Source organism: Rana temporaria (genome assembly GCF_905171775.1).
Source record: "Rana temporaria chromosome 4 unlocalized genomic scaffold, aRanTem1.1 chr4a, whole genome shotgun sequence".
NCBI classification, from domain to species: Eukaryota; Metazoa; Chordata; class Amphibia; order Anura; family Ranidae; genus Rana; species Rana temporaria.
In genome coordinates this window covers 3,987,028-4,010,806 of record NW_024404432.1, presented here as the reverse complement: position 1 = coordinate 4,010,806, position 23,779 = coordinate 3,987,028, and the positions used below count along the sequence as shown (strand labels likewise).

Here is a 23,779-nt window from a genome sequence, read left to right as displayed (position 1 = left end):
GCCAGGTGATGTGGCAGGTGACATGGCAAGTGGACAACCCACAACTTGTGGCAGGCGCTGTGGCCAGGTGACGTGGCAGGTGATGTGGCAAGTCACCTGCCAACTTGTGGCAGGTGACGTGGCCAGGCAACGTGGCAAGTGGACAATTCACAACTTGTGGCAGGTGACGTGGCAAGTAGACAATCTGCAGCTTGTGGCAGGTGATGTGGCAAGTGACACGTTAAATACAAGTACACTGCTGCTCTCTCAGCTGCTACTCACTCTGGTCTTACAAAATGGCTGAAATGGTTAAATAATATTGTTTTTTGTGCTTAGGGAGGGTCTTATGATGTTTCTTAACTAAACGCTTATAAACGCAAACGCGGTAAAACGGGCGTTTTTAAACGCCCGTTTTAGCCATTAAAAATGTGTGTTCAGCAGAGTTTGCATCGGTGTCTCGTGTGCATGGGGCCTATGCATGGGCGTAGGAACCGGGGGGATGGGGGGGACGCATCCCCCCCAGGAAATAATGCGGGGGGGGACAGGTATTGTAAAATCCCCCCCAGGTAAAACGGCCGCGGCGCTGTCTCAGCCTGTTTTTTGCTTTTATTTTTTTATTTTTTTGTCTGTGTGCAGCGCGGAGGCCCAGCCCTCTACAATGCCGCCCCCTCCTAGTATTCTCCTCACGAATGCTAATACCGCCCCGCCTCTCCATCCCTCTGCTTTTCCGCTATACTCACGAATGCTGAGGATAGTAGGAGGGAGCGGCAATGTAGAGGGCTGGAGAGGCGGAGTTCAATGTAGAGGGGTGGAGGGCGGGGGATAGTACGGAGCGGCTGATGACTAATGGATTACAAACATGACTGGCGGAGGCGGAGCCTAACGCTCCGCCCACCCCCTCCATGCGGCTGTTGTTCACTGGGTCCTCTCTTGGGAGGGGGAGGCTGTCTGATGACAGGAGGAGGAGAGAGAGAAGCACGAGGGGAACCCCCTGCAAAGGACAGCAGGTACAATGTAATAAAATACTCTTATCATGATATACAGATCATGATTTTGCAATAAATTGATCCATGCTGCAAACTCAACATTCTCCCTTCAGCGACAGTTCAAGTTTTGCAAACTTTGCAGTACATGAACTTTCACTGAAGGTGGAGACTGTTTAATGAGTTTGCAGCATGGATCACTTTATTGCAAAATCATGATCTGTATATTAATCAACTTTCAATGAATGTGGTCTGTTTAACGAGTTTGTATTGATTTCAGCATGTGCAAAGTGTTCCATGCAATGCATGCTGAAATCAATGCAAACTCATTAAGGAGGTTGAGGCTGCACTCATTGCCACTGATTAGGCGGCACTCTAAGGGCCCTTTCACACGGGGTGGATCAGTAATGATCCGCTCCGTGTGTCCGCTTTGCTCAGCGGGGATCCTCCATAAAATCCCTGCTGAGCTGGCAGCTGACAGGGCGGTCCCCGCACACTGTGCAGGGACCGCCCTGTCTTTCCTCCGCTCTCCCCTATGGGGGATCGGATGAACACGGACCGTATGTCCGACTGCATCCGATCCGGCAGACGGAAGAAAAATAGGATTTCTTCCGTCTGTAAATGCGGATCTTTGCGGAGGCGGACAAATTACGGGTGTCAGCGGATATTCATCCGCTGACACCCGTAATCACATAGGGACCCATGTATGTCCCGTTTTCATCCGCAAACGGACGGATGAAAATGCGGACATACGGTCCGTATGTGTGAAAGGGCCCTAAGGCTACTTTCACACTGAGGCATCAGCGGTAAAGCGCCGCTATTTTTAGCGGCGCTTTACTGTCGTTTTGCAGCGCTATTCGGCCGCTAGCAACTCCCAGTTTACTGGATAAGAATATACCTGGCGAGTAAAAATGCTGTCCCCCCCAGATTTGTAAGGGTTCCTACACCCATGGGCCTATGAGTTGATGATCTAAAAAAAAAAAAATCAATCAATTCTTGAGTAGGAAGAGTGTACCTGGGAAAAGTATGTAAAATCCCTCCCCCTAGGGTGTAATATTCTCCAAGCCTCCACTAATTGCTGCTGGTGTAGTTTTTGTTTAACTACCTTGAGATATTTTTCCTCTGAACGTAGGGAGAGAGGTTCGGTATCCAGGGTTGGATCAAACACAAAATTTAAATCTCCTGCCATAATCACTTTTTCCCTCTAAAATTTTCCAGCTTATTTAACCGGTTAAGACCCGGACCAATATGCAGGTTAAGAACCTTGCCCCTTTTTGCGATTCGGCACTGTGTCGCTTTAACTGACAATTGCGCGGTCGTGCAACTTAACTCCCAAACAAAATTGACGTCCTTTTTTTCCCACAAATAGAGCTTTCATTTGGTGGTATTTGATCACCTCTGCGTTTTTTATTGTTTGCGCTATAAACAAAAATAGAGCGACAATTTTGAAAAAAATTAAAAAAAATACTTTTTGCTATAATAAATATCCCCAAAAAAGATATAAAAAAAAAACATTTTTTTCCCCCCTCAGTTTAGGTCGATACGTAATCTTCTAACTAGCTTTGGTAAAAAAAATCACAATAAGCGTTCAGCGATCAGCGATTTTTTTTTCATGACACATCAGACAATTTTGACACAGTTTTGAGACCATTGTCATTTTCACAGCGAAAAGTGCTATATAAATGCACTAACTACTGTGAAAATGACAATGGCAGTGAAGGGGTTAACCACTAGGGGGCGCTGTATGGGTTAAGTGTGACTTCATGTGTGTTTCTAACTGTAGGGGGGCGGGGCTGGACGTGTGACATCAGTAATCGTCATTCCCTATATCAGGGAACAGACGATCACTGACACTGCCACAGAAAAGAACGGGGAAGGTTTGTTTACACTCACCTCTCCCCGTTCTTCAGCTCCTGTGACCCAACCGTGGGACACCTGCAGGGATCGGGTCCCGCGGGCACGGTCACGGAGCTTCGGACTGGGTCGCGAGCGTGCGCCACGTCTGGGCTCTTAAAGGGGACGTATATATACGTCCATGTGCCCAGCCGTGCCATTCTGCCGACGTATATCATCGTGTGGCGGTCCTTAACCACTTCCAGACCTGCGCACGACGATGTACGTCCTGTTTTTAAAGATTGATATCTCGGTAACGGCAGCAGCTGTTGCCACAACCGAGGTATCAATCTTTAGTGTGCGCGGTCTGGTAAACGATAATGGCGGTCTCTGCGGCGGATTCGCCGCGAGATCGCCGTTATCGGTGGCGGGAGAGGGCCCCCCCACTCCCGCGCCCTCCGCCGCTTACCGTAGCCGTCGGTAGCGGCGGAGGAGATTGGGACCATTCGGCAGCTGAGCGGGGACGAGACTGAAGGAAAAATCTCCTTCGCCCGTCCCCATAGCTCTGCTGGGCGGAAGTGACGTCAAAACGTCAGTCCCGCCCAGCGTCTTAAAGAGACAATTATTTTTTTTTGTCATTTGAAAAAATTACATTTCCAAATTTTTTTTTTTTTGCATTTTAGTCTAAATATGAGATGTGAGGTCTTTTTGACCCAAGATCTTATATTTAAGAGGACCTGACATGCTTTTTTCTATTACAAGGGATGTTTACATAGGAATAAAAGTGATCAATTTTTTTTTTTTCAGTGTAAAAAGTAATAAAATAAATAAAAATAAATAAGAAAAAAAAAAAAAAAATGTTTAAAGCGCCCCGTCCCGACGAGCTCGCGCGCAGAAGCGAACGCATACGCGAGTAGCGCCCGCATATGAAAACGGTGTTCAAATCACACATGTGAGGTATCGCCGTGATCGTTCGAGCGAGAGCAATAATTCTAGCCCTAGAGCTACTCTGTAGCTCAAAAAATGCAACCTCTAGAATTTTTTAAACATCGCCTATCGAGATTTTTAAGGGTAAAAGTTTGACGCCATGCCACAAGCGGGCGCAATTTTTAAGCGTGACATGTTGGGTATCATTTTACTCGGCGTAACATTATCTTTCACAATATATAAAAAAAATTGGGCCAAATTTATTGTTGTCTTATTTTTTAATTCAAAAAAGTGATTTTTTTCCAAAAAAAGTGCGCTTGTAAGACCGCTGCGCAAATACGGTGTGACAAAAAGTATTGCAATGATCACTATTTTATTCTCTAGGGTGTTAGAAAAAAAAATATATAATGTTTGGGGGTTTTAAGTAATTTTCTAGCAGAAAAAACTGTTTTAGTCTTGCAAACACCAAATCTGAAAAACACCTAAGGTCCGGAAGTGGTTAAGTGGTTAATACCTTTTTTTAGAAACAGACAGGGGTGAACATTGAGACAGTAAATATTTACAAATGTAAACTCATTATTAAACAAGTGCCCCTTTACAAATAAGTACCTTTCTTCAGAGTCAGACTCCATTGCTTTTAAAATAAATGGTGTATTCCTATCAAAGCCAATTTCTATCCCTCTAGATCTCTTATTAGGAGAATACCCATAAAACCAGACTGGGAAACCTTTGGAGCTGAAACCAGCCCTAGATGACCGCTTAAAGTGAGTCTCTTGCAAAAAAATATATATTTGATGCCCAACCTTTCAGGTCCTGCAGTATTTGATGCCGTTTGCTAGGGCTATTTAGGCCTCTAACATTATAGGTCACTATCTTTAAGGGCGCCATCTCTCAAGTAAATATGACTTGAGTGACCAGATACTTTTAACCACAAGGGGGAACACAGTTCTTCTAATTTCCAAGGATTGACCCATTCAACAAACAACAGAACAAAAACAACGCACCAACAACTATTACCCCCAACCAGGGCTTTTTTTCAGGAGGAACTTGGGGGAACTCAGTTCCACCACCTTTGGCTCAGACCCTTTGGTGCCTGCTCACCACAATCACTTGTAAACACAGAAATCTGGTTTCTATGTTTACAAGTGACAGCTCTGCACTCTGTGTGTATCCCCCTTGAACTCTGCACTCTGTATGTAATGCAATCCTGGTATTTAATGCCCCTTTAATACCCTTCTACTGTTTGTGAAATCTGAACGGGTCGTGGTTGAGTTCCTGCACCTATTTTCTGAGAAAAAAAGCTCTGCCCCAACACATTTCCTCATATAAAGCCCCCCTCCCATCCCCTATTACATTAAATATCAATGTTATGGCCCACCAAGCTGTCGCCTAGATTGTTGGCATTCAGCTAAGCGGGGCATCCCCTGAGGGTCTTCACATGCCCTCCAGGGCCCCCAGACCTCATCCCCAATATGGGAATGGTCCCGGGGGCACAGATAGGCATGGCCGGACCCCAGTGCACCCCCCCCCCCAAGGGAAACCTCCTCTCTTACCCACCCACCTTCCCCACCCTGCTAACTGTGCTATTTATTTATTTTCTTTATGCTATTTAAAACTCTAAACTTTATTCCATAGCTGTTTTTTTAACTTCCTCCATTCTGTTTTTTTTCCCAGTTTTCCAAGTTAAGCAATGGTATGTCCAATTTACTGCAGACATCTTTCAAGTCCTCTGGAAATCGCAATGTGGCAGAAACCCCTTGATTTTTTGCTATTAAACAGGCTGGAAAACCCCATCTATAAAAAAATATTTTAGCTGTTTTATCAGAGGTTTCAGAGCCCTCCTACGGGCTAAAGTTTCTTGTGATAAATCTGTAAAAATTAGTATCTCAACTCCCATAAATTCAATCGGTGGCGCACATCTCATACTCTGTGAGACTTGTTGTTTTCTTTCATAATTTGAGAACCTCGCTATCACAGCTATCACGGTATCTGTTGATGTAGTGGTTATTCTTTGTATTCTATGGACTCTTTCGAAAAGTATAGGAGAGGTTGCTTCTTTTTTCAGTATGTTATTGAACACCTCACGGACCATGTTTTCTCGATCCTATTTTTTACGGATTCCGGTAGTCCACGAATCCTCAAGTTATTTTGTTTATTACGATTTTCTTGGTCTTCAAGCCTATACCGGATATTCATTATTTCCATTCAATCCATCTCCGCCCTTTCCCGCAGCTCTAAAATCGCATGTTTATGCTCATCTAGATGGACTTCAGATTCTTCTACGCTTTGTAGTACATTTTGTATGTCCATTCTAGAAGCGTTAAGTTCTCCTTTAATCATACCTTCTAAATGGGACATCATCTCTACCATATCTTACTTTGTAGGAAGTGCCTGAAGATTGTCCATTTCTTTCTCCATTTTTTGTTGTTGTTGATCTTGCTGCGTGGCTCCTTCTTCTCCTGGACCAATATTTTTATTTTGCCCTTCTGGGGGGAGGCTATTCCTTCTTCATTCTCTGTTACTTTGTCCACCCTTTGATCTGCTTTATCTTGCACCATATATGTTTTTATGGAGTTTCAGCTTGGGTGGTCTTTATTCCTTTTCTCACCATTACTTCTTCCCTCAAAAAAAATTCCTATTCACTTTCTGTATTCACTGATCTAAAGGTGAAAAAAAAGGGGTATTCCAATATGTTGCCAGCCCGGTGGTGTTTAGCCCATTTAATCTTGCATCGGTAATCGCTAACAGTTTTTACCTTTACGCATGACTGATCTACACTTAGGTGGACAATTTAATTAACCATCCCATAAATAATTCTGCTACATTCTCACATGAATGCAAATGCGTTCCAGTTTACCAATAGAAATCCAGGTAAGTATCCGAATAGAACGTAAGTCTGTATGCGGTATATCAACAGGAGGGTATAAAGGTGGGTAGAAAAATAAAGATGCAGGTAGAACAGGAATGAGGATACCGGCTTGTACAGAGGGATATATAGATACTTTGTAATTGTTTTTCCAACTTGTTCACACAAACAGATATTTCTTCAGGCAAAGGAGCCAGCCATAGAAATCAACTTTTCTCCTTTCAACTTCTTAAGGGAGGGGAAGGTGTCCCCAAAACAGTTTCTATAGACCAAAAACAAGGCAACTTCTGTATACTAAGGAGTATTCTTCCTCATTAACTTTGCAGGAAAGTATGCAGGTAGATGTAAAAATAGAAGCAGATGTATTTATGCGTTTTTTTGCTAAACTTACCAAAAGAAGAACGTTTTTGCAACTGAATAGTCACGCAGGTTGATATAAGCAAATTAGTTCAATCAGGCTGGTAGGAGGGTTTTCAAACTTCTATATGTATATTACAGTGATGATAAAGGGAGCAGACAGTCAACAGATGCAGTATTAAAGACCAGAAACAAATCAAAAACAGGTATCTTTAAATTAAGCAGCAGTCCTCTTCCTCCTGATCCTGTTTCAGCCAGACAGCTACCTAGATAGCACTTTTACTTTTAGTAGGCAAAGTAACTACTCCTACCCGGTCTTCAGTCCTGCAATTCAGCCATTCCAGTGGCGTTATGAGGCTCACTGCTCCCTTAGTAGAAGACCAATGTGTAGTTACCATGGTGGGGGCATAGGTCGGCTTTAACGTGAACCTGCAGACTCGTTTAGCATATTCTCTCAGGGGGGAACACCCAGGAGCTCCCAGCATCACACTGCTGCTTGGCGCCATGTTGTATATCTGCCCTCCTGGGGGATGCTTATTAACAAAATGTAATAAAGATGTGGAAATATGTACATGGATGCACTTTAATCAATGGAAAGTGATGTTTGGTGCACCTCAACTTGAGTGCTCACTACACAGACACACTCCACTGATACACTATACTGCAGTAAAACTGCACTGGTGCACTGCAATATACTGCATCAAATGTGCAGTAACACACAGAAATATACTGCGTTAAATGGCATGTAATGCACTGTAATACACTGCGTTAAATTGCAGTAGCGCACTGAACTAAACTGCGTTAAACAGAAGGTAACACATTGAAATATACTTTGTTAAACATTGTGACAGAACCTACTTTCACTGTGTTTTGGAGGGGGCTGTGGGCTGGCCTACCCACAGACTATGGCCCAGCAGAGAATGAGAGACTTGGGGACAAGATGGCTTTGGGATAATGTAATTATGTCCTTGTATAAATTGCATCACTTCTCCCCATCCTCCCCCTCTTGTTTTTGTGTTTAATTATGTTATGTCATGACACGTAGGCAAAATTTGTGGAGACACATCCCAGCGGGGATATGTAAGGAGGGGCTGTCAGAATGCCAGAATCTCTTTATAGGTTTCAACTGTAGTTTCTGTATGAATGAACAAGTGTCGAGTTCCCATTGGTTCTTCCTGGTCCCCTACCCCCTTTATGACAAGGCTAAGTAGAGTGTCTTCAACTGTGTTTAAAAAAAGTGTATGCTTTGTATTTAACAGTTTATGCTCTGCATGTTTAACCCTCATCATTGTGGTTTGCCTCGTGATTGGGGGGTTAAGGGCTGGTTATGGCGAGTCTTCTGGCTGAGGGGGCGTTTAGAGGGCAGGAGACATAGTTCTGGTGGAGGTGCCTAGAGGGGTATACGGGATCCATCACATTTGACGTCTCCTGCAGTCCGGGACATCCAAACCACCACCAGGATTCAAGATCCGGGCAGCCTTCGAGGAGCGGTACGGGACCGGCCAGCATGAGAGCGGAGTTCGGGAGGAGGCTGCAAGACATGTGGAAGCAACATCAGGGACTAGCGACAGAGCGCACCTTGCTCAGCTGGGGGGATGTGATCTGCTGGCAACTCTGGCAAGAGACACTAAGCAACAAACGGCACCATCAGGGAAAGATCCTTCCCTCCTCCACAGAGATGTACCAGTCACAGTACCATGCTCGAAAGGTGTTCCTGAGGGAACGACTGCAAGACGAGTGGAATATGGAGCTCAGAAGATCAATCTGGGAGTAGACAAGGCTGGACGCCAGCTACAGAGCCCTCCGGTGGTTCACAGCTCAACTGTTGCCAGGTACAGCAGATGGCAGCCCAACAGAAAGTGGAGACCCAGACTTTGGGAACGATGGGGAGTGGCAGCTGGAAGACATCCTGAGACTTCCGAGATGAGGTGCTGGCTCTCCCTGAAGAGTCGTGTAACCTGGAGGAATTGGAGTTCCTGGTTGAGAAGGAATGGGAGCTCAAGATTGCCTACAAGCAGCTGTTTGACAGTGATCAGCAGCCCGGCATGGCTCCCATTGCCTGAGACTGTCCAGGAGAAGTAGCAGTATGACAGTCATGAAGATGCGGAGGAAATGGGGCCTGGGGTGCCCCTACGTTCTCTCATCCTAACCACAATGGAAGAAGCAGCGATAATACAGAGGGCACTGTGAGTGCTAGAATGCCAGAGCAAACCAGAGGTTTCCCAGGCAGCGAGACAAGCTGATAGCATAAAGGTCTCAGAAGGGGGAGTTGAGATGGGCGATGGAAGGCTGTTAGATAGAGATCAGCAGCAAGCCCAGAGTATTTCATCCGGTGACCAGCCGAAGCACTGGCTACAGAGCAGCGTGCCGCTGGCCTCTGCCCACCCTCACAGTTAAATTCAGGGAGACCGAGAGATCATCTCTGTGAGCAGTTTCCCCAACAGCAAATATCCCCACCGGGAGTGGAGAAAGCCATTCTCCCTCCCAGCAATAAGACACTACCCCAATGTTCATCCCTCCAGCAGAAGCTCTTGGGCAGAATTCTGCTGGCCTCTTCCCAGCCCCCAGTGTGTTTTCAGATGGTTTGGGAGACAGTCCCTGTCAGAAGTTGCCCCAGTGGCTGGTCACAGAGCCGGGAGAGGAGAAAACCCTTCCCCCTCTCCAGCGGCCGATCTCTAACTTTGTATCCATCCCCCCCAGCTGAAGCACTGGCTACAGGGCAGATGAAGTGCTGGCATTGGGGCAGAGGGTTATTTACCTCTGCACGATACCTGCACACCAGACCCAGATCATAGGAAGGCGGACAGCCGGTCCCGTGCTGCAGCGGGAGATCATATGTGCGTTTTTTCTCCCCTGCGCCAGAGTCATACTGTTACTTTTACTGTTGGCCTGGGGTTGGAGTTTGTGACCAACACAGGTTAGGACCAGTTGAAGGTCAGGGACCTGGTTAGTCCATTTTTAAAAGAGGAGAAATGTGACAGAACCCACTGTCACTGTGTGTTTTGGAGGGGCTGTGGGCTGGCCTCCTACCCACAGACTATGGCCCAACAGAGAACGAGAGACTTGGGGGACAAGATGGCGTTGAGATAATGCAATTATGTCCCTATATAAATTGCATCCCTTCTCCCCATCCTCCCCCTCTTGTTTTTGTGTTTAATTATGTTATGTCATGACACGTAGGCAAAATGTGTGGAGAGGCATCTCAGTGGGGGATGTGAAAGGAAGGGCTGCCAGTGTGTCATAATCTCTTTGTTTCCACTGTAGTTTCTGTATGAATGTACAAGTGTCGAGTTCCCATTGGTTCTTCCTTGTCCCCTACCCCTTAATGACAAGGCTAAGGGGAGCGTCCCCAACTGTTTAAAAAAGTGTATGCTTTGTACTTAACAGTTTATGCTATCCATGTTTAACCCTCAACATCATTGTGGTTTTCCTCGTGATTGGGGGGTTAAGGGCTGGTTATGGCGAGTCTGCCGGCTGAGGGTGTGTTTGGAGGGCAGGGGACATAGTTCTGCAGGATTTCATGTAAGAAGCAGCTTTGCAAGAACTGTTCCTTTATGTTTGCATTCCTTCAGTAAAGACTATTATATAGGCTCTCCTCGAGGGAGGACAGGGGTGAGTATCAGGATTATATATATTGGTCATATATAGGTCGTGTAGGAGAAGAGGGGGTGTTTATTAGGATTATACATTGGTTGTATATAGGACATCTGTACAGTTCAGGATTATTGATTGCCATCACAGATACCAGACTCACACTAACTTTTTTTTTCTCTTATCATTTAGAGAGATTTATATTACATACAAAAGATGCACATAAGCAGACATAAACGAGGAAGTTATACAGCAGTAAAAGGTATTGCTCCGTATTTGGCTGTTTCTGATTGGATTCAGTTCTATCATACTGTATAATCCTCAGACTAATTCTTCCACTTTTCTTTTTTTTTTCAGACTGGACAGACTAATACCATGTAATCTTCTGACCTCCATCTACTGGGAAATATTCCATAATGATCTGTTCAGGAATTTCCCATCTTTTGCATTCATCTTTTTATATTGGAATTTGTATTAGGACCTATATAGGGTTTATAATGTAAGAGATACATCCTAAGAAACAAGTTCCCAGATTCACAAAAGAGATACGACGGAGTATCTCAGATACTCCGTCGTATCTCTCAGAGTATCTATGCGGCTGATTCATAGAACCAGTTACGCATAGATAGCCCTTTGATCCGACAGGTGTAATTGTTTTACACTGTCGGATCTTAGGATGCAATACCGTGGCCGCCGCTGGGGGGAGTTTGCGTCGTAAACCAGCATCGGGTATGCAAATTAGTAGTTACGGCGATCCACAACGGTTTTTCGCGTTCGCTACGTCGCTGCTAGTCTAGTTTCCCGTCGTTAGTCGTCGTTTTTGGTGCCCTAACTTTACACAGCACACGTATGTGCTGTATAAAGTATGGCCGTCGTTCCCGCATCGAAATTTGAAAATTTTTCCTTCTTGTGTAAGACGTCCGGGAATACGGAAGTATGCTACGCACGTCGCCGCTCTAAAAAATTACGTCACTTCGCGCAAAGCACGGCAGGAAATTCAAAAGGGAGCATGCGCAGTAGGTCCGGCGCGGGAGCGCGCCTAATTTAAATGGCACACGCCCCTTTGAATTACGCGGGCTTACGCCGGAGGCCGCCGGCGGAAGTTTTCTCGCAAGTGCTTTGTGAATCAGGCACTTGCGAAGAAAACTTGCGGCGGTGTAATGTATCTATGATACGTTACGCTGCCGCGATTCTACGTGAATCTGGCCCAAAGTTGTTAGGATGGATTTCTTAAACCCAGCTCTGTTTCCCTGCTGCTGCTCCCCCATTGCTACTACCGGCAGTTACAGCCTGTCATAGTGCAACTTCTTGTGTGTAAAATCACGCTTGTAGATTGTCTGCAAGTGTTATTGAGTAATTCATTGTATCCATGTTTTGTTACATTGTATTTAATGTCATGCATATGTAGGATACAAGGGTGACCTCTGATTTGCATCTGACATCAGTTAAAGAAAACCTAAAAGTAAAATATATATATATATATATATATATATATATATATATATATATATATATATATATATATATAAAAATGCATTTATATTTAGCTATTGCACTGCCTTGAAAAAAATATTCCCACATCTTGAAATTTTCCACATTTTGTCATGTTACAACCAAAAATGTAATTATGAAGTGGAGGGAAAATGATAAATGGTTTTACAAATAAATATGTGAAAAGTGTCGGGGGGACATTTGTATTCAGCCCCCCGGAGTCAAAACTTTGTAGAACCTCCTTTCTCTGCAATTACAGCTGCAAGTCTTTTTGGGGATGTCTCTACCAGCTTTACACATCTAGAGAGGAACATTATTGCTCATTCTTCTTTGCAAAATATCTCAAGCTCTGTCAGATTGGATGGAGAGCGTCTGTGATCAGCAATTTTCAAGTCTTGCCACAGAGTTTCAATGGGATTTAGGTCTGGACTGTGACTGGGCCATTCTAACACATGACTATCCTGTGATATAAACCAGGGGTGTCCAAACTTCTTTCAAAGAGGGCCAGATTTGATGAAGTGAACATGCATGAGAGGTAGAAGGACCGCCGCTCCAGGTGAGCACAAGCAGGTGATCAATGTCCACTCAGGAACCACACGGGTGCTGGCAATGCATAAGATTATGTAGATAAGCATTAAGAACTAATGCTTAATCATAGCTACCAAAGTAGCTATGATTAAGCATTAGTTCTTAATGCGAAACGCGTCAGCTGTTCTCCCCACTGTATGCTGTTTGTATGCTGTGCATTTTTCCTTTTAAATAAAAGCAACGTCTTCTTTTAAAGACCTACTTGGAGTGCGGCTGTCCATCTACTTCCTTATCTACATGAACATGCATGAGAGCTGACCATTTTGCCTGACATTCTTTGAACCATTAAAATGAAATGCAAATTAACTAATACATTTGCCAACAAGAATTTTCTTGCCTTTGTGGCTGTGTGTGGTGAAGAGTCTAAGATGGGCTCAGGAGTGTTATTTGGATATACTGTATTGGCGTATAACACGCACCTTCACTTTAGGAGGGAAGTTTCAGGAAAATAATACAATTTTAAATAAAGAACTGAAGTAAATTAAGGGTCAATGCCGATCTGCAGCCTCACCATTGCCATGAATGTAGCCTCATTCATGCCCATCTGCAGCCTTGGTCAGGACAGAGAGGAGAGCAGCAGGACAAGTGACAACAGATTACATACAGGAGAATCTCCTGTTTACTCAACAGCCTCTTTAATACAAAGTCCCGCCTCCTATGATAAACAGAACCATTGTCCAATGTCAACCCAGGGGACTTCTTATTACAGAGTCCACCGAGTAAACAAGAGATTCTGATGTATGTAATCTAACGGCACTCACCCCGCCCCCTCCCTGTCACCTCCGAGGCTGCCAGAACTGAACAATAAATATGGTATATAGCTTTTGTGGCCCCCTAACAAATCCCGATTCGTTGGGGGCCACAAAAGATATATATATCACCAGTGGGGGCGCATTAAACCGGAACGCAGGCTGGACTTTGGACATGCCTGATCTAAACCATTCCATTGTAGCTTTGGCTGTATGTTTAGGGTCGTTGTCCTGCTGGAAGGTGAACCTCCGCTCCGGTCTTAAGTCTTTTGCAGACTCTAGCAGGTTTTCTTTTAAGATTGTTCTGTATTTGTCTCCATCCATCTTCCCATCAACTCTGATCAGCTTCCCTGTCCCTGCTGAAGAAAAGCATCCCCACCACATGATGCTGCCACCGCCATGTTTCACGTGGGGATGGTGTGTTCAGGGTGATGTGCAGTGTTAGTTTTGCCCCACACATAGTGTTTTGCTTTTAGGCCAAAAAGTAAAATTTTGGTCTCATGTGACCAGAGCACCTTCTTCCACATGTTTGCTGTGTCCCCTCCCCCACATGGCTTCTCACAAACTGCAAACAGGACTTCTTATGTCTTTCTTCTTGTCACTCTTCCATAAAGGGCAGATTTGTGGAGAGACCACTAATAGTTGTCCGGTGGACAGATTCTCCCCCTGAGCTGTGGATCTCTGCAGCCCCTCCAGAGTTATCATGGGCCTCTTGGCTGCTTCTCTGATTAATGCTTTCCTTGCCCAGCCTGTCAGTTTAGGTGGACGACCATGTCTTGGTTAGACATGTGCGGCTCGTTTTGTTCCGAATTAATATTCTGAACAAAAAATTCTTTATTGTGAGATTCTGATATATCCGAATAACCAAATTACAATATAAACAAATTTTCCTGACTGCTCCGAATAACGTAACAAAATTTGTCCGAATTTCAGAAATTTGGACTGAAATTCTACATTGAACTCCAGTCGAATTCTTACTACACAAATTGCTGAAATCAAAGACTGTGTGGGCCAGATTCACGTATTTCCACGTAACTTAGCCACAGCATAACGTATCACATTTATGTTACACCGCCGCAAGTTTTACTGGCAAGTGCTTGATTCACAAAGCACTTGCCTGTAAAGTTGCGGTGGCGTAGCGTAAATCCGCCCGGCGCAAGCCCGCCTAATTCAAATGGGGCGGGGACGGCGACATTAAATTTCAAATTTCGACGCAGGAACGACGGCCATACTTAACATTGGCTAGACCACCTAGAGGGCAGCTTTATCTTTATGCTGCGTATCTCTACGGAAACGGCGTACATTTACTGCGACGGGCAAAGCGTACATTCGTGAATCGGCGTAACTAGTCATTTGCATATTCTACGCCGACCACAATGGAATCGCCACCTAGCGGCCGGCCTAGAATTGCAGCCTAAGATCCGACGGTGTAAGTCACTTACACCTGTCGGATCTTAGGGAGATCAATGCGTAACCTGATTCTATGAATCGGTCGAATAGATACGACCTTTGTATCTCAGAGATACGACGGCGTATCAGGAGATACGCCGTCGTATCTCTTTTATGAATCTGGCCCTGTGTGTTATTAGAATTACCATTTCAAAATAATGCTGTTTTTGTTAAGCCAAAGGTGAAGATTTTTCTTTTGTTTGTTCACTTTGCTGCATTCGAAACGAAAATATAAAATTTTCATTTTGACCGATTCCAAAAATGTATCGATTTGATAGTTTCCCAAAAAATTTAAGAAATTGGTAAATTCGAAGAAAATTCTGATTACAAATTAACCGAGTTTAACCAAACAAATTAACTAGATTAGCGGATCAAAACGAAACTAATTTTTTCGTCATGCACATGTCTAGTATTGGTAGGTTTGCAGTTGTGCCATACTCTTTCCATTTTCCGATGATGGATTGAACAGAGCTCCATGAGATGTTCAAATATTGGAATATTTTTCATCACCTAACCCTGCTTTATACTTCTTCACAACTTTATCCCTGACCTGTCTGGTGTGTTCCTTGGTTTTCATGATGCTGTTTGTTCACAAAGGTTCTCTAACAAACCTCTGAGGGCTTCACAGAACAGCTGTATTTATACTGAGATGAAATGACACACAGGTGGACTCTATTTACTAATTAGTTGACTTCTGAAGGCAATTGGTTCCACTAGATTTTAGTTAGGGTCATCACAGTAAAGGGGGCTGAATACAAAAAATAATAATTTGAAAACCATTTATCATTTTCCTTCCACATCACAATTATTTGCCACTTTGTCTATCACATAAAATCCCAATAAAATACATTTACGTTTTTGGTTGTAACATGACAAAATGTGGAACATTTCAAGGGCTATGAATACTTTTTCGAGGCACTGTATTTACTTTTATTTAACCTCAATCAATTCTAATCAACTCCTCTCTCCCAATATCCTCATTAGCTATGATATTTTCTGCTGATTTTTTTATTTCTAAATTTAATTTTTTGGGCAATTTTTTTCGCTATGCTTTGCTTTGTATCAGAAACTTCACATTCAAATACTTTTAAATGGGACAATTAATAAAATGTATACTTTTTATTTACAGTAAAATCACTTTTTAGTAGCACTGCTAAAAAAAAGAAATAAAAATTATATTTTATCTTACGATTTTATAGAAAATAAAATAATTTTAGCAAAACATTGCCAAAAAAAAGCCTAGTTAAAAAAAATCAATGATATATTATTTTATTTTGTTCATTGTTAACAACATTTTTGCTGAATAAAGAGTCTCATAATAGAAATGTAAAAGTTGCTTTGCTCCATAAGTGGGAATAAAGATGCATACAGATCTGAAGGGGTAAAGTCTTATTTCCTGGAAAATAAAAATATTCTTTGTGTATGATAATGTCAAAAATCAACATGGTGTCTGTAAAAAGAAGGGAGACACGTGTTGATGTTTAGAGCAGTTGTTCTCAACCCTGTCCTCAAGTACCCCAACAGGCCATGTTTGCAGGTTTTGCTTTATCTTGCACAGGTGCTATAAATCATAGTCAATGGCTTGGTATTTTGGACAGCTGATTTATCTAAAAGAAATTACCAAAACATGGCCTGTTGGGGGTACTTGACAGGGCCACTGATTTAGAGGACTCCCTGTGTTCTCATCTTCATCCTCTGGTTTCTGGAATCAGATATAAAGGAGTATATTGACACTATATTATAAATGACTCAGCTCACATTGTATCATTATCAGTTTATGGAGAAGCTCTGGGGCAGATAGTATATTGTGTTAATTGGATAATTCTGAGTCATAGCAGCCTATAGACAGGTGCAGGTTGTTCTCCATCCAGTAGGTGGCCCTGTGCCATTATAAATAATCATAAACAAGTGATCTTGTGCAGTGTTGAATTATCACAAACAATGTGCAAAACACATGTACTAAAACATGTCCAAAAACATCAAATCCACATGGTTCTTCATGCTAGTGATATCTCTAATGTAGATTAATTTTGTGCCTTCACACAACTGCTATGTGCTCTCAGAACTCTCACCTTTTAAAACAGTGAATATCCAGCCTCAAAATTTAAAGGAATATCCAACCTTAAAATATATCACTTCGGGTTCCTCTCACTGGTATACTGTATACACGCCTTCATGAGACTCATAAAGTAGACCAGCATCCAGACTCCAAAACGCCAGACTTTAAACTGCTCCCAAATCTCTATAGGCTCCAGTTGAAATAGGAATCAAAAGAAAAAAAAGCCTTCCATAGTATAGTAAATTTGAATAAAGGGATATTTATTGTAAACAAATGGACTCTTACATAAAATAAGCTTTAAAAAGTGCATTGGAATAAAAAAAACACCTTCTCATGTCACTTCCGGTCCGTGTCTGTTAACGGCCATGCCCTATGTGTTACGTCACGACTTCATCAAGGGAGCCGGATTGGCTGTTACATAATTGTATTTTTATGTTGCCGACAGGAAATGATACTGCGCCCATTTTCTTGTAGCCCTTACCTAAAATGAGGCATCGTGGCCATTTTCTTGTGATGTGATGTGATGTGTCTAGGGATGAGCCGAACACCCCCCTGTTCGGTTCGCACCAGAACTTGCGAACACACCAAATGTTCGTGTGAACTTTAGAACCCCGTTAAAGTCTATGGGACTCGAACATTTGAATTCGAAAGTGCTAATTGTAAAGGCTAATATGCAAGTTATTGTCCTAAAAAGGGTTTGGGGACTCGGGTCCTGTCCCAGGGAACATGTATCAATGCAAAAAAAAGTTTTAAAAACTGCAGTTTTTTCGGGAGCAGTGAATTTAATAATGCTAAAAGTGAAACAATAAAAGTGAAATATTCCTTTAAATTTCGTACAGGGGGGGGGGTGTGGTGTAAAGTAAGCATGTGAAATAGCGCATGTTTCTCGTACATAGAACTGTCACTGCACAAAGTGTAATTTCTGAAAGAAAAAAAGTCATTTAATACCAGACTCGCGGCTATAATGAATTGTCGGCTCTGGCAATTCAGAGAGAATTCATTCATAAAAAAAAAAGCGTGGGGTGTTGTGGAAATTTAAAGATGTATTTATTATGTATTGTCATAGTGTCACCCATTGTTGGTTCTCCCTCAGCCCGCTCTAGAAAGCTGACTGGGGCAGACAGACTGGTTGAGATACACTTCCTGATTTGGAGAAGGGTGTTTGTGGAGGGGGAGTGTCGGCCGGCGAAAGGGCCCCTGTGTGATGCACAGATATTCGCCTTCTGGGTGTGTCCGCTCTGCATCTCTCAGTGCCTGATCAACACTGATTTGTGATGTGCGCATACACCTGCAGATAAGCTCCTCTCATCAGGAACTGTATCCTATTGTTATTGTTATATTGCTGTATTGTTGTTGTTTTTATTGCTGTATTGTTGTTGTTATATTGCTGTATTGTTGTTGTTATATTGCTGTATTGTTATTGAATTTTTACTGTATTGAATCCCTGTCGGAAGGGTTTATCTTGTGCTGCCAAATACATATATGGGCATTTGCTGTGTTGAGCCCACATGCTGTGACATCACTTCCCATGGAGGAGGTCACATGCTGTGACATCACTTCCTATGGTCACATGCTGTGATCTCCTCCAATCAGATGTGGTCTGTGAAGAATTTTGTGGTAATAAAAGAACACCTGGATGGGCGTCGGCGGCAGTCTGGTGAGGATGTCGAGATGAAAACAAGCATGGTATGAGGTCTCTTGACATGTATGTATGGCAGGGAATGGATGGTGAGTGAATCTATTTAGTTTAAAGATGGCTTATTTCTAGGGTTGAGCGAACCCGAACTGTAAAGTTCGGGTTCGGTACAGACTTTGGGTTTTTTTTGCTCCCGAACCCGAATAATTGAAAAAAGTTTGGGTTCGGAGTTCGGGTTTGTTTTGGCGCGCTGCACGGCAGCCAATCGCCATTTGTTTTACTACTGTGACTGGGAACTGATCACAGCCATGCCTACTTATGGCATGGCTGTGATTGGCCAGTGCAGCATGTGACCCAGCATGTGACCAGCCTCTATATTAGATCGAGGCACACAGCACAGATCGTCACTCTGCTTTAGTTATGATAGGGAGAGGTGTATCCTGCTTCAGAAATCGAAACAAGCACACTTTATTTCTTTGAGATCTGCATCATCTTATGGTTTCTTGAATAAGGGGGGGTGACTAAAGCGCTGGCCAATACTAACCTAATAAAAGTGAGAAATGTGCTGACAATCTAAAATGAATAATAAAGAACCAATGCAGCTCAAATCTAAATTGTGCTAACAACAAAACCAGTGAATATATAAAGTATATGATGAGCGCAAAGGTATATGACATATACACATAAACAAAATGATTAAGTGAACAATAGAAAGAATGATTCTTAAGATCCTCTAATAGAGGAAATGACTCAAATCCACAATCAATATTAATGGCTTGAGAAATGTGCTAAACAAGGATAGTCCAATAGAGTGTTTCAAATAGATAACTAAATGAATGAATGAAATGTCCCAAATAGCTACAACAAATAATCAAGTAATCCGTGTAAACGTGCTGGCAGCGATGGAATGATCCAATTACAAGTAGTAAATAATCACATGACGACTGGGCTCACAGAGCGCTTACCTCCCTCACAGGGGAAAACAGCATAGGAATCATCAGCTGGACTGCACACAAACTTTTTCCTTCTCAAATGGGCGACCGCCGTCCTGTAGATTATTCTCCAGAAGCGTGTCCTTCACTCTGTATGCAGATCCGGGCTTCCCAAAGATGGCGACTCCGTATCCCAGCAAATACAAGGTGGTTGAAAAGAAAAAAGGGCTCCAATAGTGAAGTAATTCCCAACGAATGTTTAATAGATTAAAAAAAATCTGGATGCATAGCGTAAAACTTTAAAACATTGAAACACGAGATGACATACAGCGGTAGTGCGGACGAGATGCCGCGTCACTTCCGGTAAATTCTAGATACGCCTTACCCGTTACGTCACGACACGTGACTTCATCAGAGGCTAGGGATTGGTTCGACCCACTCTTCTTAAATAGGGCAGTGGGCGGAAGTTCAATGCAGCCATTTTCGATGCTGGATGCCCTTAGGCCGAGCCGCGGCCATCTTGGATATGGGAACACACACAGCAATCTTTAATAGAGAACAATGGGCAAAATCATAGCAAAATTGTGTGTCCAAATAAACGAGCGAACTCGTCAGTATATTACCTGGACTTAATTGTAGAGACTAAAACAGGATATTTGCACATATAGACTGATAATCATAAAGGTGCAAGGTGAGAAGACCGGAACATATCGTGAACACAAGTGGTCACTAGAAACGTTCTGATGATTGATAACAGTCTGTACTGAATCAAATATGGGAAGAAACCATTACCTTCTCCTGTATATAAAATTGCATAATTAAAATATTATAATAGATTAAAATGAAATTAGAATATAAAATATTATTATATATAATAATAATTAATATAAAATGGGTCGACGCCCAAAGATGTATAATGTAAAATAGTAGGATCCACCCTAGCTCAAAAATTGCCCGTCATCAGACTATCCAATATAGGCTATTAGCCATTGAATATAGGGCAGGCAAGGGGTGGGGAAGATTGGATCAAGATTAAAAATAAACCGAAGTGCAGCTTCATCTCATCCTTTACAATAAACTACAATGCATAAATACTTAAAAATTACTGAGAAAACAGTTGACATCAAAGTCCACATTTAATCCATCAGGCACCAATGAATGTAAAGTGTGTATCCATTAAGATTCTTTTTGGCTTATCGTTCTAACTAGATGTGCCCCTCTCCATGGTTTGTTGTACTTGTCTATAGCCCAGAAAGATAAATGACGTGGATTCCTATTGTGGACTTGATCAAAGTGTCTACTGACATTGTGTTTATCAATACCCTTTAGTATATTTTTAATGTGTTATTTGATACGGACCATCTGGGGTCTTTTAGTTCTACCTACATATTGTAGATTACATGTGCACTGTCCGTATCTAAAAGACCCCTGATGGGGGTCTTGCTCGTCACTGTGCTTTAGTTATGATAGGGAGAGGCTGCTGCTGCTTAGGGACAGTGTCAGAGAGCTGTATCCTGCTTCAGAAATCTAAACAAGCACACTTTATTTCTTTGAGATCTGCATCATCTTATGGTTTCTGGCTCGTCACTGTGCTTTAGTTATGATAGGGAGAGGCTGCTGCTGCTTAGGGACAGTGTCAGAGAGCTGTATCCTGCTTCAGAAATCTAAACAAGCACACTTTATTTCTTTGAGATCTGCATCATCTTATGGTTTCTGGCTCGTCACTGTGCTTTAGTTATGATAGGGAGAGGCTGCTGCTGCTTAGGGACAGTGTCAGAGAGATGTATCCTGCTTCAGAAATCTAAACAAGCACACTTTTTTTTTCTATGAGATCTGCATCATCTTATGGTTTATGGCTCGTCACTGTGTTGTAGTTATGATAGGGAGAGGCTGCTGTTGTTGATTGTGGGACAGTGTCAGAGAGGTGTATCCTGCTTCAGAAATCTAAACAAGCACTCTTTATTCCTGTGACATCTGCTGTACTTCATATAGTTTAGGAATTTTGTTCAGCTATAGGGACAGCAATCTATAGGTGACTCTGTATATTTCAACAGCACTGCACCTGCCACCACCTGTGCACCTGTGATATACTGTGTGTGTCCAGTACATAGTTCAAGGACAGGTTCCAGAAACTTTCCTATAGGGACAGCAATCTATAGGTGACTCTATATTTCAACTGCACCTGCCACCACCTGTGATATACCGTGTGTGTCCAGTACATAGTTCAGGGACAGGTTCCAGAAATGTTCCTATAGGACAGCAATCTATAGGTGACTATGTATATTTCAACTGCACCTGCCACCACCTGTTATATACTGTGTGTGTCCAGTACATAGTTCAGGGACAGGTTCCAGAAATGTTCCTATAGGGACAGCAATCTATAGGTGACTCTGTATATTTCAACAGCACTGCACCTGCCACCACCTGTGCACCTGTGATATACTGTGTGTGTCCAGTACATAGTTCAGGGACAGGTTCCATAAATTTTCCTATAGGGACAGCAATCTATAGGTGACTCTGTATATTTCAACAGCACTGCACCTGCCACCACCTGTGCACCTGTGATATACTGTGTGTGTCCAGTACATAGTTCAGGGACAGGTTCCAGAAATGTTCCTATAGGGATAGCAATCTATAGGTGACTCTGTATATTTCAACTGCACCTGCCACCACCTGTTATATACTGTGTGTGTCCAGTACATAGTTCAGGGACAGGTTCCAGAAATGTTCCTATAGGGACAGCAATCTATAGGTGACTCTGTATATTTCAACTGCCACCACCTGTGCACCTGTGATATACTGTGTGTGTGTGTCCAGTACATAGTTCAGGGACAGGTTCCAGAAATGTTCCTATAGGGACAGCAATCTATAGGTGACTCTGTATATTTCAACTGCACCTGCCACCACCTGTTATATACTGTGTGTGTCCAGTACATAGTTCAGGGACAGGTTCCAGAAATGTTCCTATAGGGACAGCAATCTATAGGTGACTCTGTATATTTCAACTGCCACCACCTGTGCACCTGTGATATACTGTGTGTGTGTCCAGTACATAGTTCAGGGACAGGTTCCAGAAATGTTTCTATAGGGACAGCAATCTATAGGTGACTCTGTATATTTCAACAGCACTGCACCTGCCACCACCTGTGCACCTGTTATATACTGTGTGTGTCCAGTACATAGTTCAGGGACAGGTTCCAGAAATGTTCCTATATGGACAGCAATCTATGGGTGACTAGGTATATTTCAACAGCACTGCACCTGTCCCCTGTGATATACTGTCTGTGCAGTACATTGTTTAGAGGTAGGTTTAGAGATAGGTTTCTGCTTCTTGCTATAGGTAGAGAAATAGAGTACATTGTTTAGGGCTGGGTTCCTGCTTCTTGCTATAGGTAGAGAAATATATATAGGTGAATCTCTGCCTATTTCACCAGCACTCTACCTGTCCCCTGTGATATATTGTCTGTGCAGTACATTGTTTAGGGCTGGGTTCCTGCTTCTTGCTATAGGTAGAGAAATATATAGAAAACAAGAAATGCGGGAAAGGGTGACAAACCCTGGGATTTTAAAGGTGTTAATATTGGAAAATTCAATCCAAAACAATGAAATAAATATAAAAATAATAATTTATTCAGACATATAAATTGGTTTTTAAATAACACAGAATATCAAACAAGACATGGATGGTCTCATAGGTGATGTTAGCGACTAAAACAGTAGCAGAGGAACCTGTTGGAGGAGGCCCGACATGTTTCGCTCGATTGAGCTTTATCAAGGGCAGTGCAACAAGCTACAAAATAGAAAAAAGAGAGAAAAACAAAATAAGGCATTGTGAATATTGCCAAAAACAACAACAACAGTCTGAAAAGTACAGACCGCTGGTGTTGCAGTACAAAATGATCTATATTTATACATAAATGATATTTGGGGGATAAACATTTGTAATAGAGTAGTTCATGAAAATACAAAGGTCACATAAACTAGTTGTACAGTGAAAGAGACCAGGAGCACACTTACCCGTCCAGGTCCAAGAACATCCAATCACAATTAAAATCAGCTGTATGCCATTAAATCAAACTGTGAAAAAGGATTCCACAGTATATATGCCGAATCTAGCAAGCATCCCAAAGGAGAGCCACACCAGCCAGTCAGTCCAAGTGGGGTTTTCACAATGCTATAGTAAAAAAGGTAAACAATAATAAATAATGGGAGAGTACACCCACCAAAGAAAATTCTGGGGGGGTAAAATCTCAAGCAATAAGGTTAAAAATAAAAGTTTCTATATACAGCTGTATCCATATATAAGCATATGTAAATACCTTGGATAGGCAGTTGGATC

The 23,779-nt window shown here is 42.6% G+C and overlaps 1 protein-coding gene and 1 long non-coding RNA gene across 2 annotated transcripts in view; one reads left to right on the top strand and one right to left on the bottom strand.

Moving 5' to 3' along the window:
• Positions 1 to 11,119, top strand: part of LOC120921724 (NACHT, LRR and PYD domains-containing protein 14-like) — a 483,121-nt gene extending 472,002 nt beyond the window's left edge. Inside the window, exons 12-13 of the mRNA XM_040334262.1 lie at positions 10,729 to 10,798; positions 10,894 to 11,119. Of these exons, the coding sequence (XP_040190196.1) occupies positions 10,729 to 10,762 (34 nt within the window). The 3' untranslated portion in view covers positions 10,763 to 10,798; positions 10,894 to 11,119. The remainder of the gene's footprint in view (positions 1 to 10,728; positions 10,799 to 10,893) is intronic.
• An 11,929-nt stretch (positions 11,120 to 23,048) lies between these two features.
• LOC120921726 lies at positions 23,049 to 23,562 on the bottom strand. Its single transcript, XR_005744934.1, has 2 exons — positions 23,458 to 23,562; positions 23,049 to 23,230 (listed from the first exon to the last, which is right to left on the bottom strand). It is a non-coding gene; the product is annotated as an uncharacterized LOC120921726 (long non-coding RNA).
• Positions 23,563 to 23,779: the final 217 nt, after the last annotated feature.